Source organism: Prinia subflava, chromosome 3 (assembly GCF_021018805.1).
Source record: "Prinia subflava isolate CZ2003 ecotype Zambia chromosome 3, Cam_Psub_1.2, whole genome shotgun sequence".
Taxonomy (NCBI): domain Eukaryota; kingdom Metazoa; phylum Chordata; class Aves; order Passeriformes; family Cisticolidae; genus Prinia; species Prinia subflava.
In genome coordinates, this window is record NC_086249.1 from 35,376,689 (window position 1) to 35,399,091 (window position 22,403).

Below are 22,403 nucleotides of genomic sequence, written 5' to 3' on the forward strand. Positions count from 1 at the left end.
GCTCCTGCGTGGGGCCGCCGCCGCCGCCGCGGGTCCCCGGTGAGTGAGGCCCGGACGGGAACCGGGGCTGGGGCAGCCGTGCCCCCGCGGAGCCCCGCGGCGTCGCTGCTAAATCGGGCCAGAGAGTGGAACGCTGGCGCGCAGCTGCACCGTGGGAACGGGGTGGGTTGGCTTATATTAGTGGCAGTGCTGGTTTGTGCCGTGGTAGAAGTGTTTGGGTGACTTGGTCACGGCACCAAGGCTGAGAGAGTTGGTGAAGGGTTTGGACAACTCCCCCAGGCACATGGTGTGGCTCCCGGAGATGTCTTGTGCACGGCCGGTTGGACTCGATCGCCCATGGGTCCCGTCCGACTCCGCGTATTCTGTGATTCTCTAGAGCCGATGAAAGCCGGTGCAATGCGAAACCTGGGCGGGTGTGGGGCTAATGAAGAGGTTAACGCAGGGCACTTGTGTAAGGCCTGAGCGTCATTCGGTCTTTCCTGCCCCTTACACCCAGCGGGTCTGTTGGCGCTTTCCGCTTACGCCACTGGGTCTAATTCAGGATATTGTTTGTCTCTACCAACCAGATTTCCCTCGGTCAGGATACAAGACTAGGTAATTACAGACTAATAAGCTTACGGAGAGACTGTAGTTCAAAACCTAATGCTGAGGAAAGGCCAGATTTGGATCTAGAAGACAGAGCTGCAAATACTCTGTTTTGACAGCCTAGCTGTTTGAAAAAGGCATGAGCAAAGTGAACCTTTCATTCTTGAGTATCTGTGACTGGCTTTTCATTAAATAATTTATGGAGGGTATGCTTTAATTGCAGTGTAAGGATAACTGAGTAAGTTCTTCAGCTACATAGATTTCAATTCCCCTTTTCTGATTCTTGTTTCCAGCTTTGTGCTGCCTGCTGTGTGGTTTGTGAGCACCAGGTTCTGAGCTTGAACCTTCAAACCAGCCAGCTAAAAGGCAGTGGAGTGAGTGCAGAGCTTTTAATCTTTCTTGTCAAAGCTTTATCTTTGTCCCTAAGGTAATGAGTATTTTCCATCTCTGTTTATGTTTTAAGGCAAAATGTTTTTAACGACAGTATTACTGAAGAAGAGAATTCCTGGAAAACAATGGATTGGGAAGTACAGGCAACCAAGGCCGGTTACCATTTCAATGAAGCAAGCAATGATCCGAAGGCTGGAAATTGAAGCAGAGAATGAATATTGGCTCAGCCAGCCTTACCTGACACAGGAACAGGAGTACAAACATAACGCAGAAGAGAGACGTGCAAAGTGGGAAGCTTTCAAAAGCCTGAAACAAGCCAAGTTTCCTGAGCACAGATACATCAGCGATCATTTAAACCACTTAAATGTGTCAAAGAAGTGGACATGTTGAATAATACAGCATATTTATATTTGGCACATGTCATGCACTACCCTGAGATCTGCTCTCATACCTGTTATGGTAATTCACTGTAATTAGGGTGGGTGACAAACAAGACTTTGCTGTAGTGTACAAAATACTACATTAAAAGTAGTTCTCTGGAACAGCCTATGTTTTTTTATTATTGCTTTGTTAGAGAAGGTTGTGTGGCTCTCTACCATATGCCCAACCTCTGTTCTTCAGGGCTTAAACAGCAGGTTACCAGGTGCAGTGGTGGTGATTCGTAGATAACCGAGTTTATAGTTTCAGTGGTTGCCTTCTGAAAGCCTGGAAAACACTCCTGCTGCTCCTGGCCACATGGCTTGGTCACTCTCCCTTCCTCGGGGATTGTTCTGAGCATACCAGTCCTTGAGACATGACACTTGTCACCAGGCATGCAAGGACCAAGAGGAACTAGAACTGCAGAGACAGGGGGATGGGGCTGGAATTAATAGAATGTTATTAAATGTTCCATTAAAAAAAAAACTTTCTGGAAAGAATTGTTGATTTGTATCTGCCACTGTCATTGTCATGTCAGTGTTAGCTTGGGTGTTACAGCTCTCTTGCACAGATTGTTCCTGATGTAAAAGGAACATGGCTGATTCCTATTCGAGCAGTTGACTTCTAAGTCAGGCGTAGTGTCCTGAAGGAATAAGAGTTAGCCACAAGTCAGGCTTTTGATTTCCCCACAAGACCCAGTGACCTGGAAGATGTGTCAAGAGTGAGTGTAATCTGAGGTTTGTTGCAGCTGGAGTGTAAAAACCAGAGCAATGGTAGAGTGTTTCCCAGGCAGGCAGTTTTTTCTCGCTGATCTAATACACAAATGCTACAGCTGAGCACTTTTCAGATTCTTTCACATACTTTTATTAGGTTAATGTTGCATTCACTGATGAATTCAAGTGTCAAGTCCATTCATATCACTTTGGAAAAGAGGCTTAAAATGGTACTTTTTAAACATCATTGTACTTCAGAGAAGTACAAACAGGTCTGAACACTGATGTACAAAATCTTGAATGCACTTTCATTGGTTATAAATGGCTTAAGAGAACTTTATGGGAAAGTATACACATGGGGAAATTGCAAATACAATTAAAACATGAAGGAACTTCCAGGCAAAGCAATGTGATTTTGTATTTAATTCATTTATAAAAGCCCGTTTCAAAAAGTTACTTCAAGTATTAAACTAGAAATGGCAACATTTTCTCTGTGCATAGGATGAGTCCTATCTGTAACATACAAAAAAATACAACAAGTGCGTCATTTTTACAGGAATCTTTCACACGTCGTCCCAAACTTAAATACAGCTCGTTACAAGTTTAGGCAGCACAATAATAAAAATAACTTTGTGGAAGTAGAACAGCTGGGACATTGTGATCAGTGCAAATGCTGATGACCCTTGCTGGCAAATACAAAAGGAACTGCAGAGATAACCCAGGGACGTTTCATTCATCTAAGTTAAAAACGGAACAGGCTTAACAGCAGGAATGCTGCCTCTTTCTGCGATAGCTTCATGATTGTAAATCATCATCCAGGAAGATTTAAGTTTCCCACAATAAAGCTCATAACAGGATAAGGGCCAGGGGAAATCAGAGAGGACCATGCTAAGTGTCTTAAGTTGTCAGCTAAGCAGTGTAAGCGGAAGGGAATCAACATGTCACCCCCAATGCTTTGGTGACAATTAAAGTAAGACAAATACTTCATCTCTGAATCTGCTTGACTGCTGAGCATGAGCTCTCTGTTTCTTAGGGCAAGGGGTAGGAAGAAAGATGGGGAAACCTCCCAAAACCAAAGAAAGTGATCCTGTAAACATTATCAGACTTCACTACCTAATGGAAACAAATTCAAGTAATGGCTTCAGAAAACAAATGGCCAAATACCAGTTTTAATCTGCATTAAAACAAATTATGACTTGCAGCTTTCATGACGTTTCATGACAGTTACTTAATCAAGAAAAATGTGTATAAAAAGCTCTACATACAAAATAAATTCATAGAAATGAGTGTAACAAATGTGTTCAGTACTAAATCACTTCATGTGCAGCTGCTCTCTTTGGTGCCATTTAGGGATAGAAGAGCCTCTGAAGTTGCACACATTGCTGTTTTTTAGGTACTGCAAAAATACATATTTGTGAGCTAAAAGTAACTGCTGTTAGGAGCCTCTCTAAATGCACACCCCAATCCCCCAGTCAGACACAATTTTAGAGGGTGTCCCTGGAGAACACACACTATGAAGCTCAAAGCTGTCACAGTTTTGTTGTTACTTAACTTTTAATAAAAATCTGGTCAGTCAGTGCTCCAGATCCAGGCAGATTTGGTCAATCCATGTCGGATCATGGTGAAGCTGCCAGACATTAATACTGCTGCAAATGCTGCAGTTTCCCTCCTCTTGAGGCTCTGCTTAGCTACAACTGGACCATACTGCAGTGAGATCATGAACTCTTTGTGTGCATACTCAGTGGTATTGAAATTTGTCCCAACCCAAAACATGATCTATGATTAATAAAGAAGAACTGCACAAGACCAAAGGAAAGAAACAGTACCTGAAAACTGTAAGTATTCAGCACTCTGGAGAACAGGACCAGTTTGTAAGAACAGCACACCAAAAGAACCTTGGTACTTGAAATTCCACACTCAAGAGGCAGCTTTAACAAAAAGGTTACTGTGATTTCTACCCAAATCACAAAAAAAGAAGTGCCCAAACTTCCTCCAAAGTAACCCTCTGGTTATTTAAAATGGAGGTTTTTAATCACATCTGACTTGTATCAATACAGTCTCAAAATAATACTGTAGGAAGTCAATTAATGACAGAAACCTACTCCTCTTCCTGCCCTTCTCCCATAATATACCTTTGGTAGGCACAGCAATGATGTGTGTGTCGTACACTCTGTGAGTAAGAATAAAACCCAGTATTCTGTAGTTTTAAGTAATTTCTATTTATGGATTTTCTGCCAGATATTCACAGGGACAGGTTTATTTCAAGACATTTCAGAAAAATGAATCACACTGAAATCCTCCCCTACATCAGGCTTCTGTCCTCACACTGGGAATTTAAAGCCATTTTTAAATTTTTTGAATGTATGTAGGTTTTTTAAAAAGAGAAAGGCAATAAGAAAGACAAAAGCAGTTTCTAATTGCAGCCAACGTCAACTATCCTACAATAATTACTATGTATGGCTAGTAGCAGTCATTACTTTAATGGATCTATAAAAGCTTAAGGGCTGCTATTTTTAATGACAACCTAGGTAATTTCAAGACTCCCTGACACAGAGTAGGTTAAAGCACAAAACCAGCATGTACAACAGGGTCTAACATCCTAAACCAGTTGTTTCCTCAAGATCCATCCCCCTTCTGATCTCCTGCCCATGGGCCAAAAGTACCCCCTTCCTGCAGCCCCTGCCCCTGCTGGCAGGGACACCTGTGGCTGCTTGCACCCAACACCTGAAGAGCCACCCTGCTGCCTCAGCACAGCCTCACAGCCTGGGGAGGGCTCAGGCCAGAATCCAAGGGCAGAGGATGTCATCCTGCTGCCTTAGCCATGATACCTCCCCCAAGGCCCAGGCCTGCCAGGAAAACCTAGCCCCTCCATGCCAGCTGCTGGCATGCCCTTCAGCAGTACAATTCCCTTACAGAACTTAATTCCTTTAAATCAGCCTGGGGTTTCTCTTAGTCCCCAGTTCCCCAGGGGAAAAAAATAAAATGGGTTGGGGGTAGTGAGTGTGGAAGAATCGTCTTTCAATCATTTTAGTATGTTTGGTATTTGTCAAAGTGATTTTCAGTATTGCTTCTTTTACACTAACAGTAACTCTGGCCTCAGGATTATCCTAAAACCACTGCTCTCCTCTTCTCACCTCATATATGAAGAAAAATCTAGGCCAAAATATTCCTGTGATCTGCATAAACATGTCAGAAATGTCAGTTCTTCATGAAAAGCCAAAAAAATGTCCATCAGATATACAAAGAAGTGGTTTCAGAAGACCAGCACTCACTAGAAAATGCACATGGAGATAGCCCAGTCTTTACTTGCAGTTTTTCCTGTAGATTCACTATCCTGACTAAAGAAATCAAGTTCTCCTGATGCTGGCCTACAGGATCCATACATTCATGGGGGGTATATGAAGCACTTTGGGGAGCAGGTGGGGGGAGCAGAGACCATATTGCTGGGCCAGTGACACTGAGGATTCTGCCGTACATCTTGCTCATTGTTCTGCTAGATGATGTCTGTGCATGGACATGTTATTTCAGCTACAATACATGGATGTAGTAAAAGCCAGATGATAACCCAGGCGCTTCATGACAGTTCCACCAGTGTTTGGGGCTGCAAATTTTGGTATTCAGAGCAAGCCATTTGAACATGCAGTCTTCCTTCTCTGTTATCTTCCCCAAGAAATTTGGCTGGTGCGATACTGCTGAGAGCTTATATAAAGATGGGCACTTCTCACTTAACATTTGAGAAGAAAAAGCTAAACCTTTTCAAATCAACATGTAGCAAATGTTTTTGTAAGTTTTGGAATTAGCAAATGAAAAATTTCTTGTACAAAGTTTGAAGAAACATTCTGCAACTTTTATAAAACATGCAAGTTTGGAGCATTGCTTCTGTCTCAAGAACATCCAACAGTGAAATCATGTTCATAGGTTCTCAAGAGTTCTTGTTTCAGAAGATTAATATTTAATAAAAATTTATTATATCCAAAGACAAAAAATACTTATTTTAAACCTTACAGTATAATGGATACCTTAGTATTTCCATCATAAACATATTTAACTCAAGTAGCAATCAGTCTGGGAGACAAACCAAACAGGTTCTTTTGGACTAGATCATTAATTTGACTACTACCTTCAGTCTGTATCAAAAGGGCTCATGTCTATTTGTAATCAGCATTAGCTGAACATCAGAAAAGTTACAGACAGAAAAATAGTATTTGTCACTTTTTCCAGGTGGAAAATCCCAATACCACCCAAAGATGTCTTTAGCAGTCTTCTCTGTAGAGGAGTGAGGACAAAAAAACCCCATGTTGTTTGCTGTAGGTCTTGAGCTAAGGATGGTATGGACTTGATTCCTCACACAGGAAACACATTTTGCCTTTTGTGAACAGTACATTGCTGCACAAAGCCATCAGTCTTTAGCAGTTTCAGCATCACTTAAACTGGACTTGAAAGTGGGAGACTAAAGGATGCAATTTTTCAGTGTGCTAATACAGATCTATGATCCAACACTAATCTTCTCTTAAGTACCTGATACTTGTATTTTAGAACCAATAAAACCTTGTGCCTTTATTAAAAAGATAAAACAAAAGTACAAGACAGTATTTATAAACCATGAAGAATCCCATGGAAAAAACAGTACTCTGCTGGTTCTGTTTTCTAGCAACACACAACTGCAATATGATTTTTCTCAGGGCTACTTTACCATTTTGTTGCTGCCTTACACAGAACACAGCAAACAGTAACAGAAAATACAAGAACTGGTAATTCCTTTTTGCAGTGCCTTTTCCTTGTATGCTGACTGACAATTGTTGGAAAGTAATCATGTTTTTTTCAACTAAAACCCAAGTTTTCTTCTTTGACCTCTGTCCTTGGTATGGTTAAATAAATCAAGTTAAAATGATGAGGAAGCTCAATCCTATAGCAAAAAAGCAACACCCAAATTAAAGGCTTTTATGTTGTTGGCATTGCCTTGCTCCAAAGCACAGCTAGTAGAAGGAACTGTCAGTCCCAAAAGACTTGGAGAGCTGTGATCATGGGGTAGACTGGTTAATAGGAAGAGAGAAGATATCATCCAATCCCTTCCCCATCACCTGGCATCCGAACTGTGTATACTCCCACCTCAGACTTGCTGACCATGCTCTAGGCTGACCTTTTTTTTTCCCTTTCCTTTTCCTTTTTTCTTTCCTTCTGTACTCTGGAGACCTGCTATGGAAGTGACTTCTGCAGTGCCTAAGGTATGAAGTTTGCCCGTGAGGAGGTAGGAGTCTCTGCGATCTACCCCCACCACTGCAGCATAAAAGAAATGCATAGTTCCCACTCTGGACCTTGTGCATCCAAGCAGGGCACTTCTGGATCTGGCCCTTTGGTAGCAGTATATAATTCAGTGTTGCATAAATGCACATTAAGAATCTTAAGGCATCTGTCTTAACGTCCCTGCTCTGCAATAGTGCTTACAAGAATCCGTTGTACTGTGCAGAAACTTGAATTTCTTGTCTCTTCCTAAAATGTTCATGTTCCATTTTTTCCTGCTCAGCTTCTTCCAAACAAAATTAGGTAATATTCAAGCTCAAAATGTGTTGCAAAAACCTAATGAAACAAAAAAAAAAGGTAATTAATGGAATTATCCAATTAGCTTTGAAAAAAACACATCACAGTGCATTACACAAATGCACCTGGGTAATATGATTTACAGACTTCTGATTAAGGTAAGTAGTTAAGGCAACTTCAACTCAGAAATAGCCTTCTGGGAGGTGTGGGTTTTTGTTTCACACTTCTTACGTTTTAGAAGATTATCAGTGCTAAGAACATCAATCCATCACCACTGATCTGGGTCTAAAGTATCCTGGGTCCTTGACAGACAATTCAATTTTTGAATTCAATTGACAGATGTGAGGACACAAATAGTATTTTCTTAGGTGAGGCTGTGGGACTGGCTGCCTTCTGCAAATCAAGCTCTGTACACTAGAATAAGCCATGACTTTGCTTTTGCTGTGTGTTACGGGCCCAAAATTTAAAGCCACAACTATTGGCTTGTTACTGGGTATTATGGAAGGGCATTAAACAGATGCTGGATCTCACAGCTACTGTACAGTTGCTTGGAAATGGAGGGCTGGAATTAACCATCTCAATCTAAACTGTGATCAGATCCAACTGAACTCAGAATGGTTCAAACACTGTGTTACTGAGTTAATTTAAGGTAACACATACCCAAATGTGCTTTTGCATTGGGTGCAATTATGCACTTATATTTATAGAACTTTTAAAACTAGTGTAGTTTGGGCAAGTGTAACACAAAGTACAAATTGTTTCTTTATTAAATCTGGCCTCACTTTAGGAAGAGAGGGGAAGACAGAAAAGAAATTTATCTCAAACTATTACAATTCATTGTCTAGCTTAAGACAGTCATCCATGCTCCCTCTCTAAGTCAGTGGAAAGAAAGACTAAGCCCTTTCTGTAATGCCCTATTCAAAGGCTGCTGGGATGAGCTGCCCTCAGAAACTTCTATTCTGCTCCATGAAGAACAGAAAAGGCTTCGTAACCTATTAAAATCAGATTGAGTATTTTATAGCTGGAGGCTGAAAGGAACCCATTGCTTGGGATATTCTTTTGCACATTTATATAGCATTAAGAAATGTTGGAAAGGGGAAACTTACCATTGGTGAGTTCTCATGGTTGAGTAGGTTTTTCAGAAGTCCCAACTAACTAGTCTAACCTTCGTTTTGTATGAGTGTACGCTGAGCAGTCTGACCAACATCAGGCCAAGCATCACACCATTACCCAGAAAGACCTTTTAGAAAGGTTTTTTTTTTCCTTGAAAACAAATCAACCCCTTCCCAAAACTATAATTTTATGTCAGAAAGCTCTTTAAAAGTAAAAAAAAAGGAAAAAAAAGTAATCCTAAAATTACTGAGCGTACCAAATTCAAATGTAGTGTTTTATTTCTGATCAAAATGTGAAGTACTTGCAAAAACATACCCCCACCGAAAAACCCACAACAACAAGGAAAAAAAAAGAAAAAGAAAAAAAAAAAAAAAAAGAGGCAGGGGTAATGGGTCAGCTCTAGCTTCTACAGCTGTTAGTTGACCAAATAAGATTTGTTTCTCTTCCAGACAGAAAAACTTAATGGGAGCTTATAAGCTCACCACAGTGGAAAGTCAATATAAAAGAAGTCTAATTTAGTCATTGGAAATACACCAAGAGAAGTTTCATATATGCCCCAGCACTCTCTGTATTTCCTAAAAAGCAAAGGGCATGCAGGGCACTTTAATGCAAAAAACATTCCAGAAGATCACTGTCAATTCCAAATGTGACAGGGCAGTCTGAATGCAGAGACCTGTATTCACCTGGTGACCTTATGCAGCTTCCTAAAGAGCAGAACATGGCCCACCAATATAGGATTAAGAAAAAGACATTTAAGGAGCTGTTCCTCAAGACAGCGTTTCATCTCAGAACTGCATTTAGCATCAGATTCTTTTCCCTGGTAATAAATCCAGCACTACCCACTTCAATTCAAATTACAGGATTAATCTGACTCATGCCAGGACTAGCCAGCCCATGTTTCCTGCACTACAGCATTACTCCCATTCTTGGCTTCTGAACAGCATTCTGAATTTTGTTTGGACTTCACTATTACTCATCCATCATCAGGTGACTCCTCTGCATTCCATGACTAGTTGATTTTTGACTTCGAGATGCCAATTTTATTCATACATGTAGAGAAAGAGCAATCAATTATGTTAGTCTTACCTGTTTCTCATTGAGATGGTTGGTTAGTAATTAGCTGAGATCAGCTTTCCAATGAAACTATAATATGCTTTTTTGCACCTAGAACGTGAAAGAATCTCAATTATGTGTTTTTGCAGATTTGCATATCAAATAGCAGAGATTTCAGACCAGAAACCACATTGACCGTGTTGTGCCTACATTACGAAAATATTCTCCTCCCCCTAACCAAACATAAAAGATCCCAAATCTCAGAACTGAAGTGCAAAAGTGAGAATTATCTATCCATCTACCATCCACTATGTTAACACAACAACTAATTTTAGAGCAGAACATGGGATGCAAGTTAGCCTTCAGCTCTAAACATCCTGCTGACTTGATTCTATGGAACACATTTTCTTCTATATCACTCCAGCCAATTCCCAAGGACTTTCTAGGTGCCAAAAATTAAAAAAAAAAAAAAAAAAAAAAAAAAGGAAAACTGAACCACAAACAAAACCATTACCTGATTTCACATTTTCCTCTTCGGGACCAGTTTCCACCCACTGACAATCACCGGATAACAACCGATTTTGTGATTCACTGAGTGGTCGAGTAGGAAAGGACTGATTTGCTACAGAGCTGAAAAGTAAGCAAAGTCAACAGGAATTCTGTAATACCAGTAGCTGCTTCAGACATTTCTAGAATAGTGAAATTACTTAAAAGCAAGGCAAACAACAAAAACCCTACAGTGGCAACTGGAAACGGCTGCCTGCCCCCAACTCTAATTCCTCTACAGGCTCGTTCCAGCCATCAGTCTAAAATAAACCCTTACCTGACACAGGCCACTCATTTCTAATGGAAAAAACCCACGGATTGATGCATAAGAAATGGCACCCTGACAATAACACTGCCACACAGCTAAAAGAAAACCTACGCACTTCCATCTGGAAGAGCAACCAAATGCCATCTTATCCCATGCAAATGCCAGGGCCTTCTTCTGAGCAATCTTCTGAATGTAAAAGCATACTTTGCTGTTTGCACAAGGGTCCTGTTCTTGTGTAAATTCCACAGGTTATGTTGTGCTGGAAGCAACTTCTTCTCTGTATTGCCTTTGAATCCTCTAATGTCTGTTAGCTCAGGTGACTGCTGTTGGCAACAACCTCCAGCTTAAAAATTCACCAAACTATGCAGAAGACTTTAAAGGGTCTAGACACTCCAAAGTGGCAATTGTAAACACGCCCAGAAACTGCACACAGAGACCTTGTCTCTTTGAAAATACATTGAAGATACAAAACATGCAAATTTGGGAGGGATAAAATGTAGTGAGCTAAAAAGCCCAACATGAGACCTCTACTTCTCTTGCACACTGTCTCAGCACTACTTTTTAAGCATGCTGGAGAAGATGAAATACAAATGATGCCTTGTCTTTCACAAAAAAAAGAACCAAACAAACCAAAACCCACCAAAAAACAAAACCAAACAAACAAATAAACAAACCATTTTTTTTTCCACGGACAATTATTCAGTCTTCTCTAGTTTTTTTGGTTGTTGTTAAGAGCTCTAAGCTCTCTTACTTTCTGTATTACCTCTTATTTCTGTATTAGAGCCTTAGCCTCTGTTACAACAAAACCAAGGCACAGTCAAGTTTTTAGTCTTAATCCATTCTATCGTTCACTGAAGACTTACAAACTTACTCTGAAGATGACAGGAAGCATAAAGAATTCAAAAACTAACTTGGAAACAACTTTTTTCTTTAGATAAGCACTATTAGTACTTAAGTACAAAATCAGTATTTTAAGTGCTATAGGTACCTTTTGGCAGGTTCATTTTGGCTTGAGACTGCAAGTTGCTCTGGATCCATAATCACCAAACGAGTTGGGAAATTACATCCATCACCCAAACTAAATGAGAAACAAAGACTCAGATCACTATTGGTAGCTGACTGAAATGAACTGATCAAGGATCCATGAAAGAGGCAAAGGCTACAGGCTCGAGTCAATTAGCTGAGCATAGTGCTGAACTCCAGACTTTAGCAAGGCATTTCTACCACTAAATCAGATGATCAGTTAATTAACTCTTGGAACTCAATTGATTCCCACTCTATCACTGAGTATGGATTGCTGTGCACAGCACAAGTCTGGATTTCAGAAACACAGATGTATTTCAGTAGACTGTAGCCCATATCTTCTCCTAAACCATCATGCACACATGGTAAGACTCTCTAGTATTTACAACCTCAGAAGCTGTATCATAAACAACATTCTGGTGGCCATGCTTTCCCCTTCACCCATAATTATGAAATCACCTAAGCCTTCTTTTAAAGTTTCTCAGGATAAAATGTGGTAGGAAAACAGATCCAGCCATCTACAGTGGAGCTTTTGTCTTTAATCACATGGTAGTTGAGCAAACAGCTGAGTCAACTTCGTCTGCTGGTATTGCCTCTGCTGTTTGATACCAGACCTCAGCTTCACAAACAGGTTCAGCAACATTTTTACCTGATACACAGCCCCCCAAAGAGCAGTCTTGAAACACATTACTACTACATTAATTACTACTTCATTCTTCTGAAATCTGGCAGTGGTGGGAGTGGGCAGCATGTCAGTCTTGCTTCATCAGGCTTGTCTGCAACTCCCTAATGCTGGCACAGCTGGCATTTTAAATCCAGCATTTTTCAACATAACAGATTTTTTCCCCCTCTGTTGCTTATTTACATGCACTTTCTTAGATGGCTTTTGATTCCTGAAGTGTCATCTACAGCAAAAGGAAAGCTGTCGAGTTTTTCCAGGGGCAAGAGAGGGCGTTTTTGAACTGGTGTTGTTGTGATGCAGCTGTTTGATCTCTGAGATGCTGATTTCTGCTCTATAATCACTGAGACTACCACCAAAAGCTGTACAATTTTTGCAATATGCTTCTCAAAGCTTTCAAAACTTCTGCATTTAAAAGGCTTTTGCCAACAAGCTCCCTGTCTTTGAATGAAAACCCTGTGTGGGGTGTGATTGTTTTCTCGTGCGTATTTTCCCTGCACCAGTATTTATTGTACCGGATATACAAGCTGGCTTTTCAGCTGGGCTTTATTTTTCAGTAGAAAGGGAAGCAAGGTGGAAGTCCTGGAATCAATTCATTCCTTAACTCGTTACTGTTCAGACTGAATACCTGGTAAAGATAGGGAGTAACCAATACTTCTTTTCATCTCCAAAAACCTCCCTTAGATTTTTGCTGCATCCAAGAGAAAAGCCATTTTTATCAGGACCATTTCGAAATGTGGGTGCACGGAATGTTTCTGTAAAATAAAAACATGCAATTCCTTAAACCAGTAAGGAGTCAGGGAACATGAAGAAACAAACTAAAACTTCTCTGCTGTGGAACCAGTTTTGGACAAGGTGAGGTGATCTTGATATTATGGGGAGAAAAAATAATCTCAAGTAATCAGAGAAAAAAAAAAATCACAGGGTTAGTGAGAAATAAGACAATCAGGTAAGCAGAACAGCCACCTTGTCAACTTTCTCTCTTTACATTTAACGGAGTCTGAGACAAGGCTAAGTACCATCAGCAAGCCAAAGATAACACACACATCCCTTATTCCTTGGTGACTTGCCCTCTCTCTCTTCAGCCTTCTTTGAGAAGACTTTCCCTTAGAGGAGTAATTTACCATAAGCACTGCTGGACCTAAGCCCATACAAAAGAGGTTTTTCCACATCTGCCAAATTAGGAAGCTGAATTAAGAGCATCCCGTGCTATCAGAGGAAGATGAAATCTATTACATTAGAAACAGGCACACCATGAACTATAGGAAACCACCACCATTTTTCTACTCAATCTAGTTACACCCCTGGCCAAGAACTGACATGACTCATTGCTCCTCCATACCAATATCTTGTCTTTTTACAGCCACAATACAGAAAGCAGAAAAAGTGCTGTGTTGCCAGTTATTACCACTGACTTTTGGGTAAGGAACACGTTGAAGTTTTTTCAAAATTAAAAAGAAACTGTGAATAGTCCTTACCTATAGATATGTCAAAAGAAAAAGAATTCAAATAACTCTCCTGTCAACCAATCAAAAAATTCTAGCAAAAATTTCCAGTAGAAAATTATTTTACTTTTAATCAACCCAGTTATTTTTGAGGTTAGAAATTTAAATTCCAAAGAAAGCGATTTTGACTTACACAGTTGTAGAAATACTCATCAGTCCCTGTCCCCCCCGACAAAAACACTCTCAGGGGTTTGTTAGCTTCAGCATAGAAGAACTTCAAATATTTTAATTAAATGCATATAGCTTGGTTATGCTGATCAATGCAATTTAAAATGTTTAGGCATAAAATTATAAGAATCTCTTATTATCTAGGAAATCTGCATCAGTGTTTTCATTTTTATCACACTTTTACAAGCCACTTCCTAACAGTAAGGTCAGTTTTCTTCCACAGGATTTAAGAACACTCCTTTGTATCTAGTTCAAAATGCAGTACATGTTTATGTACAGCAGAGCCTCTGGCTTGGTAGGGGCTACCCAGGTACTCAAAATATTAGAACAGCAGAGTGGCAAGTAGCAATTGGGTTACATATTTCACACTTTAAAAACACAACAAAAATGCATGGTGCCTCAGAGGTGTCAAAAATACAAACAAAAAAAAAATAAACAATCATCATGAATCTGAATGCTTGGCTCCAGCAGAGGACCTCCCACAGGCTTCATTTTCCCATTTGTTCCACCTTTAATGACTTCCACCAAATATGCTTTTCGTTGCACAGTATTGAAAAAATCGATTTATATAGATAGATCAAGAAGTCCTCACATTCCCACTAAATTGTCATTTTCTGGACAAGGAAAAGTTTCATATCCCAATGAACTGACCTATAGTTGATCTGTTTTTGCCAACTAGCCAGCAGTGGTAGCTGAAGAGTGACAGGATGCTGATGAAGAACATGGCTGCCACGAAGAAAAGGAACAGTACGTGGAACTTTGCATGGGTATCTGGCAGTTCATTCTGGGGAGAAAGAGAGAGAGAGATTAATATGTTAACACTTCCTAGCAACGAAGGCAGTATTGTTGCTGAACATTTCCTGCCACACCCAAACCGCTACAGGTGTTCACCTCAGTTTTCACCAGTAAAGAAAAGCAGCAGCCCAGCTTTCCTTTCATGCCATGTTCAACTGGAAAACAACAGCATTTAAATCCCATGGGTACCCCTTCCCCCGTGTTTAGTACTGTGAGTGCACATGGTCATTTGTGGGTTTCAAATGTACAATAGGGGGCAAGGCAAAACATTTTCTGTACCAGAAGATGTTAACTGTGCAGCCACAGCCAAAGAGACATGGGGAAAATATGTCCAAAGTCACTTCCTCTGAAGCGGAAAAAACCTGCAATTCCTGCCACAAGGTAATAAATAATACTGAACCTAACTCTCAACTGGTATAATGACCGTAAAAGGGAAATGATTGTCATGAACAAGTCCTGGGATAGATCTTCCATTTTTGATGGCCTCTAATGTTTAAGCAACAACCAACATGTACCTAGCAAAACAAATTTGCCACGTCTGACCAGGTAGAAGTGAATCACCAGAAACCTATGTGAAAAACAACAATTTCAATAGAACTACCATAAAGAAACCAACCCCCACCCATATCAGATTGTCGATTCCACCCCAAACTATTTTTAGACTTCCACTTTCAAAAGGCCAATGGGATCTGTAAGAATAATATTCCAGCTCTATATTCTCAAAATCATAGCACTTTGAAGCAGTTGACCTTTAACAACATTATGAAAGCGGAGAGGCTATTTTTACTCAGCTATTTACTTAGCATTACTGCCATTACTTTTTCCATTAGTGCATTCAGTACACCCATTTATCTACGGCTGACTTTCTTTTTTTAAGCTAAAACACATTTCAATTAAGATCAAGAGCCCATAGGTATATCCATTTCCCTGTGCATGGCTTATATTTATAGGCAACAGATTACTGGTCTCCTTCCTTCTGTGATGATGTAAACACCTGCCATGAATGACAGGACTAGAAAAATTGCAGTAGGAACAATATTTAAATAACGACAGCAATGTTGGATTTTACCTTTGGACAATTCTCTGCAGCTTTCCTGTGGCAAAGCTTTGTGCAAAGAAAGACAATTTATTAAACACTAATATTATGTTAAGACGGAGTGTTTGAAAACAGCATATGCTTTGTTAAGAACAAACCTGGTTGTTAAGAACACCTGGTTGGTGTGCAAATGTGCTCTTGGATGTGCCAATTTCCAAAGCACATCAGCAGCTTTAGGTCCTGTTCTCCAAGAAAACAGAGAAGTACGCAAGAGCCCGCTACTAACTTCCAAAGTATGAAGTTTTCTACTGAAGCACAGAAGTATTGGAATTCAGATTGTGACTGGATCACTTTCAAGTGGTTGCTCAGCTTGGACAGCCTGACTATACCGATTTCCTTCTTTGTTAGTTGCTTCCAACACAAGTAAGGTTCATGTGAATATTCTGTATGATGAAACCATTCACAAAGGTCTAAAAAGCTCAGAATACTCCTGAGGTATAAAGTAATGGTTTATTAATTACAAAATCTTTCTGACTTCAGAGCATATCCATTACCATTAGCTGTAGTTTGAGCAAAAACCATAAAAAATAAATTGCCATTCTTTGCACAATTTTCTTCTTTTAAAAAAGATCAGATAAATCAGTACAGTTTTTCTTCTTCCTAATTTCCTTCAATACAGAGCAGTTTGAAGGATGTATCTTTAGTACAACACCTGAAATTGAACCAGTACTTCAGAAAACAAGAAAAAACAGGAAAGCGGGGTTCAAATTAGCTTTTAAATTCCGAACTTTATATCTAAACAGTGGTATCTTGGCTAATATGCTAACACTTAACTAATCTGTTGTAGGCAAGATGTATGATTTTTAAATTACAATAATATGTGCGAAAAGCTTAGGGAGAGCCCAAGCATCTACATTAGAGTCAGGCAGATATACACAGCATTTTCAAAAGTGCTGGCTGCTATCAGATAATTCCACAGTAAGAAAACGACAAGCAGAGTCCAGCTCTCTAAACTGCCATTTAAATTCACCTTCCTTTTTACTGGCCCTTCTATTATCTATTTACTGACAATTCTTGCAACAGTCCCTCCTCCACCTGCAGTCAGGATATGTTGTATTTTGTGATCCACTGAAATCCAGCCTAGCAAAATACTCCAGTTGCTGCTTATTCCTGAGCTTCATGTTGAAGCAATAGGAACTCTTTCCACCTCACAGCACACTGCAGTGTTCCCCAGCACCCAAATGATTTTTGTAACTTGAATTCCTATGACTCTTTTGAAATTACATATTTAAACAATGTAATTCTCTACAGGGAATTCTCAGGAGTTTATTCTGATGCTGAGAGAGCAGCAGCAGCTTAGTCTTTGTGTTTTCTGTGGGTCAGAAAATCTAGGTTTATTTTGCTTGCATCTTCCTAAACCAGCAGCTCCATAACCTGGAGGATTTTTTAAGCTATGCATGATAAATCTGCACGATCCCCAGGGAGCATTTACCTCTTTTGACTACCCAGTTTCAGGCACTGGTTGTAACTTCTTGAATGACAGAACTGAGGCATCTTTCAAAAAAGGCCAATTCTTTACTGGAGAAGAGCATGCAGTCTTTGAGTGTATAACAAGCTTATTCACAGTGGTGTTCTAGCAGCAGTCCACATGCCCCCCGCATGTGAAAAGAGAGTGGAACTTCAGACATTGGTTATTTAAGATCATTCTACTCAGCAGCAGCACAGAAGCAGAGACCTGCAGGTGAGAGAGCTGCAGAGTTGACAAAAGGAAGCAATTTGCACAACACAATCTGGACTACTTAGCACACAATAGGTTGAAGCCAGTCACTATTCAAGAGCTCCCTACAAACTCCTTCACAAGCAGAGTCATTTGATTGGTATCAGGTCATAAAATCCCTCAAACAAAAAGTGCTGTCTGAGCTTGATTTGTTCCTCATTTTTCAGTAGACAGGTCTAGCCTAATCTTTGGAAAAAACTCAGATCTGGTCTACATCCTTAGTACAGGCAAGAGGAATGAGTTTTAACTAATGATGTGGAACCACTTTTTTTTTTTTTTTTTTTTTTTTTTTTTGTACACCCTTATTGTTAATACAACCAAAGTTTTGCAGAACCACATGCCATCCACCCAGGACGTGTATCACATCCTTTATTTAGCTACACTCAGGACTGAAAATTAATTCGGAGGACAGTGAAAAACACTAAAAATTACTGGAAACACCTCCAAGGAAGGGGCAGTGCAGCAAGAATAAGAGTAGCTGGGAAAGCTACCAACAAAAGCTGGGAAGCACCACCATGCACTGTGTAAAGAAGGCATCAAGCACTGGGTGTCCAGTCAGTGCTGGTGTTTGTGTCAAATGCATTTCGTTAAATTGAAATTTTACCTTTAACAACCTCTGAGGTAGAAATAAAAATGTCAGGAGTATAGAAAAAGCAGTTATGGGTATAAATAATCAGTTACATTCCCTTGATCTACAAACCAGATTTTAACATCAGCATCAGTATGCAAGGTAAACATTTCCAACCAGTGTAGTTGTTCCACTATGGTATGCACAGAATCAAGGCCTTTCTTCAGCACTTCTGCATGAAATGTGCTGTGTAAAAGTCTTGCACGTGCAAGTGAGAGACACAAAAGCTTTCTTCAACAGAAGAATTTGGTAGGTGTGCATGTCTCACATTGTTTCCAAGTATCTGCGTAGGAGCATCATGTTTCTATGCAAGTATTATCAACTGTGCAAAACAATGGATTGCTACATTTGTGTAGTTAGCACTACACCTCCACAACCTCATTACAAGTTCTTCCCCCAGGCTACACTCCCCAAGAAGCAGGCCATACTTCTTTCCAACACTGGATATATCCAGCAGTTTGTTGCAGTCTCTGAAAAACATCAGCGAGGAAGCAAAAAATAAGCACTACCTTCTGAAGGTATACTGTAACATTTCCTATAGTCAAGCTTTGGGGGAAAAAACAACATTAATTTCCTCAGTTTTAGAGTATGGTGCTAATAACACTAAGCTTGTGGGTTTTTAATCCCCATATGGGCCATTTACAGAAGAGTTGGACTTGATGATCCTTGAGGGTCCCTTCCAACTCAAAATATTCAGTGGTTCTGTGCATCTAGACAGCCTCAACAGAAAATGTCCAAACAGCAATCTGTCTATGCTGTAGCAGACAAAGCTGAGCATTAGCAATATACTGAAGCAGTCTACAGACAGCACATGTCAGCAGTGTTCTGCTTTGGTCTGCATACAAATGTAGAGAACCTTCCAAGAGAGCACTTGCCTAAAAGCTTATGTACAAGAGACATACAAAAATTTGCAAGCCTACATGATTATGGAGCTGCCACCTCTTTCTGGAAATGTACTTTAATAAGTCAGTTATAAGATGAGAAGAGTCTTAGCTTTGTGAAGTGGCTGATTTAATATGAGTAAAGTGAGTCAGAGACCTATTCTACTGATAAGATCAAGGCATCACCAGATTCTGTCTTGGAAGTATCCGGAATTGAAAGCAAGTGCACAACTACATTATCTATTGTTACATTTCAGAAGTATCCCATTCCTGCAGGAAGCATTTTTAACAACTGAATCACGAATAAAAAAATAATCCCTCTTAAGTTTACTTCCTCTGCTCAAGAGTCCACTTCAACATTGTATCCGATGAGCTTTGGAGGAGTCCCGCTGCAAAAGTTGGTATTAAATATTTGTTCATTGTAGTCAGTTGTCCTGTGGCCTTTTTTGTTGCACTAAAGATTATAAGGTAAGGTAACAAAACAAATTCTTCTTGTCTTTTTTTTGCTCAAGCACTGACTGGTAAATATGCAAGAGCACATCCACAGTTTCCTTAGCAATTGCATACAAAGCAGTGGAAGGCAGCCAGGCAGATGTTTGGAAATGGCACATTCACAGATTGAAAATTTAACTACTTAGAGCCAAGCAAGACTGAACAGCAGAATCAGACCATTTAAAATACGACTGATAAACACATTCATGGCTTTCATCTCACAGTACTGACAGCTCAATTCCCACATGGTTCCCTGCCCTCCAGTGACAGGCTGCTATACAGAACTGACAAGTTAAGAGAAACGCAGCACTTTGGCAGATCAGACCCACAAGTTTAGATGAAAACAAACTTTTTTGCACCATTTATCTTTCCTAATGCCAACTGTCTCAAAGTACAACTATTTCAAATACATGATCAAGCTTCTCTTTCTCTGACATGGCAGCAACCTTTTGTTCCAATAAAGCAAATATCAATATCTACTGCTGTAGATAGTTTCTACTTTTCCCAGTTCCTCTGACAGCAGCCAGCATCTAAGAAATATGTGATGTTATTTACCTAAAGATATGATTGAGACCCTTCCACTTGTGGCAATTTTTTGCAAGCTCATTAATGGAAACGGATTAGGGGAATTCTGCCACTAACACTTCTAGAGCCGGGAAGGCACACTACAAGTTTCTGTAGATGAAAGGGAACAACTACAGATGGCACCCTGTTCAGCCTGGAATGTGGCTGGAACAAAACCGATAGGAGCAATTTAACACTGACATACAAGGATTGCTGTCTTCACATAAATGTTATTAAACATATTAAGATGCATGTATGTATATTAACAGTTTGACAACTGATAACAGTGGCATGGAAGATGTATAGCATTCACACTGTATATATCTTATACGTACATATATATACATATTCTACTCATACCAAATAATATTAAGTTCAGACATGCCTATGTAGGGACTCCAAAACACAGCTCAGACAATTCTCAACAAATTAATTTGCCTTATCTGGCAGCAGGTTATCCATAGACAATTCTGGGAAGATACAAAATTGTTATTTATATTTCCAATTGTCGGTTTTTTTAATATATATATATATATGTATGTATGTATGTATATATATACACACGCACACATACTCATATGTAACTGTTTGATATGGCCAGTTCTTTCTTTACCTACATATCTGTACCCCATAGTCTCATAAAGATCTGAGCTGTGCCACTCAATTTTGGTGGAGCAGAGAAATTGCACAGTGTCCTCATCAAAACTCCTTCCCCCCCCATTACAGATCTTGGGCAGTGTAATATATTTAATTATCAAAATTCATAAGGTTCTCCTGTTTCAGTCACTTTGATTGATGTCATTAATGACAGTGAACTATAGAACAGAGTAAATAGTGAGTGACAACATGCTGATGGAGCCTCCAATAACACATGCAGGATTAAACAAATGAACAACAACCAAAAAAAGCCTTAGAACTTACTGTCCAAAACTTTATGAAGTACTGCAAGACTGTAGCAGCAACAAACAAACAGTACAGTAAGGAATACATTAAAAACAGGAGGAAGAATTTGTAGTTAGAAAATCCCACACAATTATTCACCCTAGAAGGAGGGGAAAGAGAAAAAGGTTACTAAGGTATACAAAAAAATAAAACAAACAAAAACCCCACAATACATTCAGCTTTTGCAGAGCAAAATGCGTATGGTATGTCCAAAACACTCTGGGACTACTGTTTCAGAAGCATTTTAAGACACTATTTTGAAGGAAATTTCTCAGGCTGAATGTTCTGGGCCTCTAACATAAATTTGCCGCCCATGTTTGTGTAGGACAGGACATGAGCTGGCAAAGTGTTACAATACAGAAGCAATTCCCACTACAGACTAACCGCAGCCACCACAGAAAGTAACATGAACCTTGCCATCAATTTCAGTGGATGCTGCTTTGGTTACAAAACCACCCCTAAGCCAACTGCTGGCAGTAATGTTTTTCACAGTGATAGCAGATAATACTTTTACTGACTATACTGAGAATAAAAACTGCAGAAGAGTCTCAGTGGGCCACACATATCACCTAGAATTGAGAAATGAGTCTCCCATTGCAGTGGGTATCTCCTCTATTACACCAATAGAGTAAACAAAAGAAAGAAATGCCTTTGCTCACAGGTCTCATTAATGCCAAGGTTTCTTTGTACAAGGAGAAACTGCACAGTTTGGATGACTGGACTTAAAGCTCTATGCTCCAACACATGTTAGGAGCAAGATTTATTCCCACATGTTAAAGAACTTCTGTGAGAATCAAGGTTTACTACAGAAGCGCATTTTTGAAGCAGCATCTAATTCATCACTCTTATATTGATTTTTTAAAAAATAAACTTACCATGGACAGTGGTGGTCCATTTTTAATACACATCTGAAAGAGAGAATTTCCAGCAAGTTAAGACAAAAAATACATTTTCTTTCTAAGACACGTAACTTTAGCTTCTACAGTTCTGGGTGTTGTTTTATATTGATTGATTTTTCAAGTATTTTGCCCTACTGTATCTTTTTCAAGCCCTTCTCAGTATTAGAGTAGCTGTTCTTTCACCCAAAAGGACCAATTGAGATTCAGAAGAGTAATGAGGAGAGTTTCTTAAATTAGCATGGGGAGCATTACTGAGCAACACCATGTACCAGTTCATTAAGGCACACTAGTTTTATGTGCATGCAGAGAAAACAAATCCAAAGGATCTTTCAAGGTTGTGTGCATAAGGTGTGTTAGCCTGGCATTCACTTCAACAAAGTCTACCTTAGGG

General features: G+C 39.7%; 2 protein-coding genes across 5 annotated transcripts in view; one reads left to right on the forward strand and one right to left on the reverse strand.

Moving 5' to 3' along the window:
- Positions 1-17: 17 nt before the first annotated feature.
- Positions 18-1,517, forward strand: MRPL57 (mitochondrial ribosomal protein L57). 3 transcript variants are annotated; one of them, XM_063394669.1, is made up of 3 exons: positions 25-162; positions 879-959; positions 1,049-1,517. In XM_063394669.1, the coding sequence occupies exon 3, from the start codon at positions 1,054-1,056 to the stop codon at positions 1,363-1,365; it is 312 nt and encodes a 103-aa protein (XP_063250739.1). In that variant the 5' UTR covers positions 25-162; positions 879-959; positions 1,049-1,053; the 3' UTR covers positions 1,366-1,517. The 3 variants fall into 3 exon arrangements, with proteins under 3 accessions (XP_063250741.1, XP_063250740.1, XP_063250739.1); XM_063394671.1 differs by lacking the exon at positions 879-959 and having other exon boundaries at positions 18-39; XM_063394670.1 differs by lacking the exon at positions 879-959 and having other exon boundaries at positions 24-162.
- Positions 1,518-2,225: 708 nt separating this feature from the next.
- ZDHHC20 (zinc finger DHHC-type palmitoyltransferase 20) overlaps positions 2,226-22,403 on the reverse strand; it is a 48,554-nt gene continuing 28,376 nt past the window's right edge. For both annotated transcript variants that reach the window (XM_063394664.1, XM_063394666.1), the window contains exons 6-13: positions 21,989-22,021; positions 21,093-21,213; positions 14,650-14,782; positions 12,954-13,080; positions 11,612-11,701; positions 10,324-10,439; positions 9,843-9,920; positions 2,226-7,682 (exon numbers count right to left, since the gene is read on the reverse strand). In XM_063394664.1, coding sequence (XP_063250734.1) covers positions 9,883-9,920; positions 10,324-10,439; positions 11,612-11,701; positions 12,954-13,080; positions 14,650-14,782; positions 21,093-21,213; positions 21,989-22,021 — 658 coding nt within the window. In that variant the 3' untranslated portion in view covers positions 2,226-7,682; positions 9,843-9,882. The remainder of the gene's footprint in view (positions 7,683-9,842; positions 9,921-10,323; positions 10,440-11,611; positions 11,702-12,953; positions 13,081-14,649; positions 14,783-21,092; positions 21,214-21,988; positions 22,022-22,403) is intronic.

Bases quoted from the DNA above. Each gene is read 5' to 3' on its own strand.
- MRPL57 (XM_063394671.1), top strand. From the start codon at position 1,054: ATGTTTTTAACGACAGTATTACTGAAGAAGAGAATTCCTGGAAAACAA.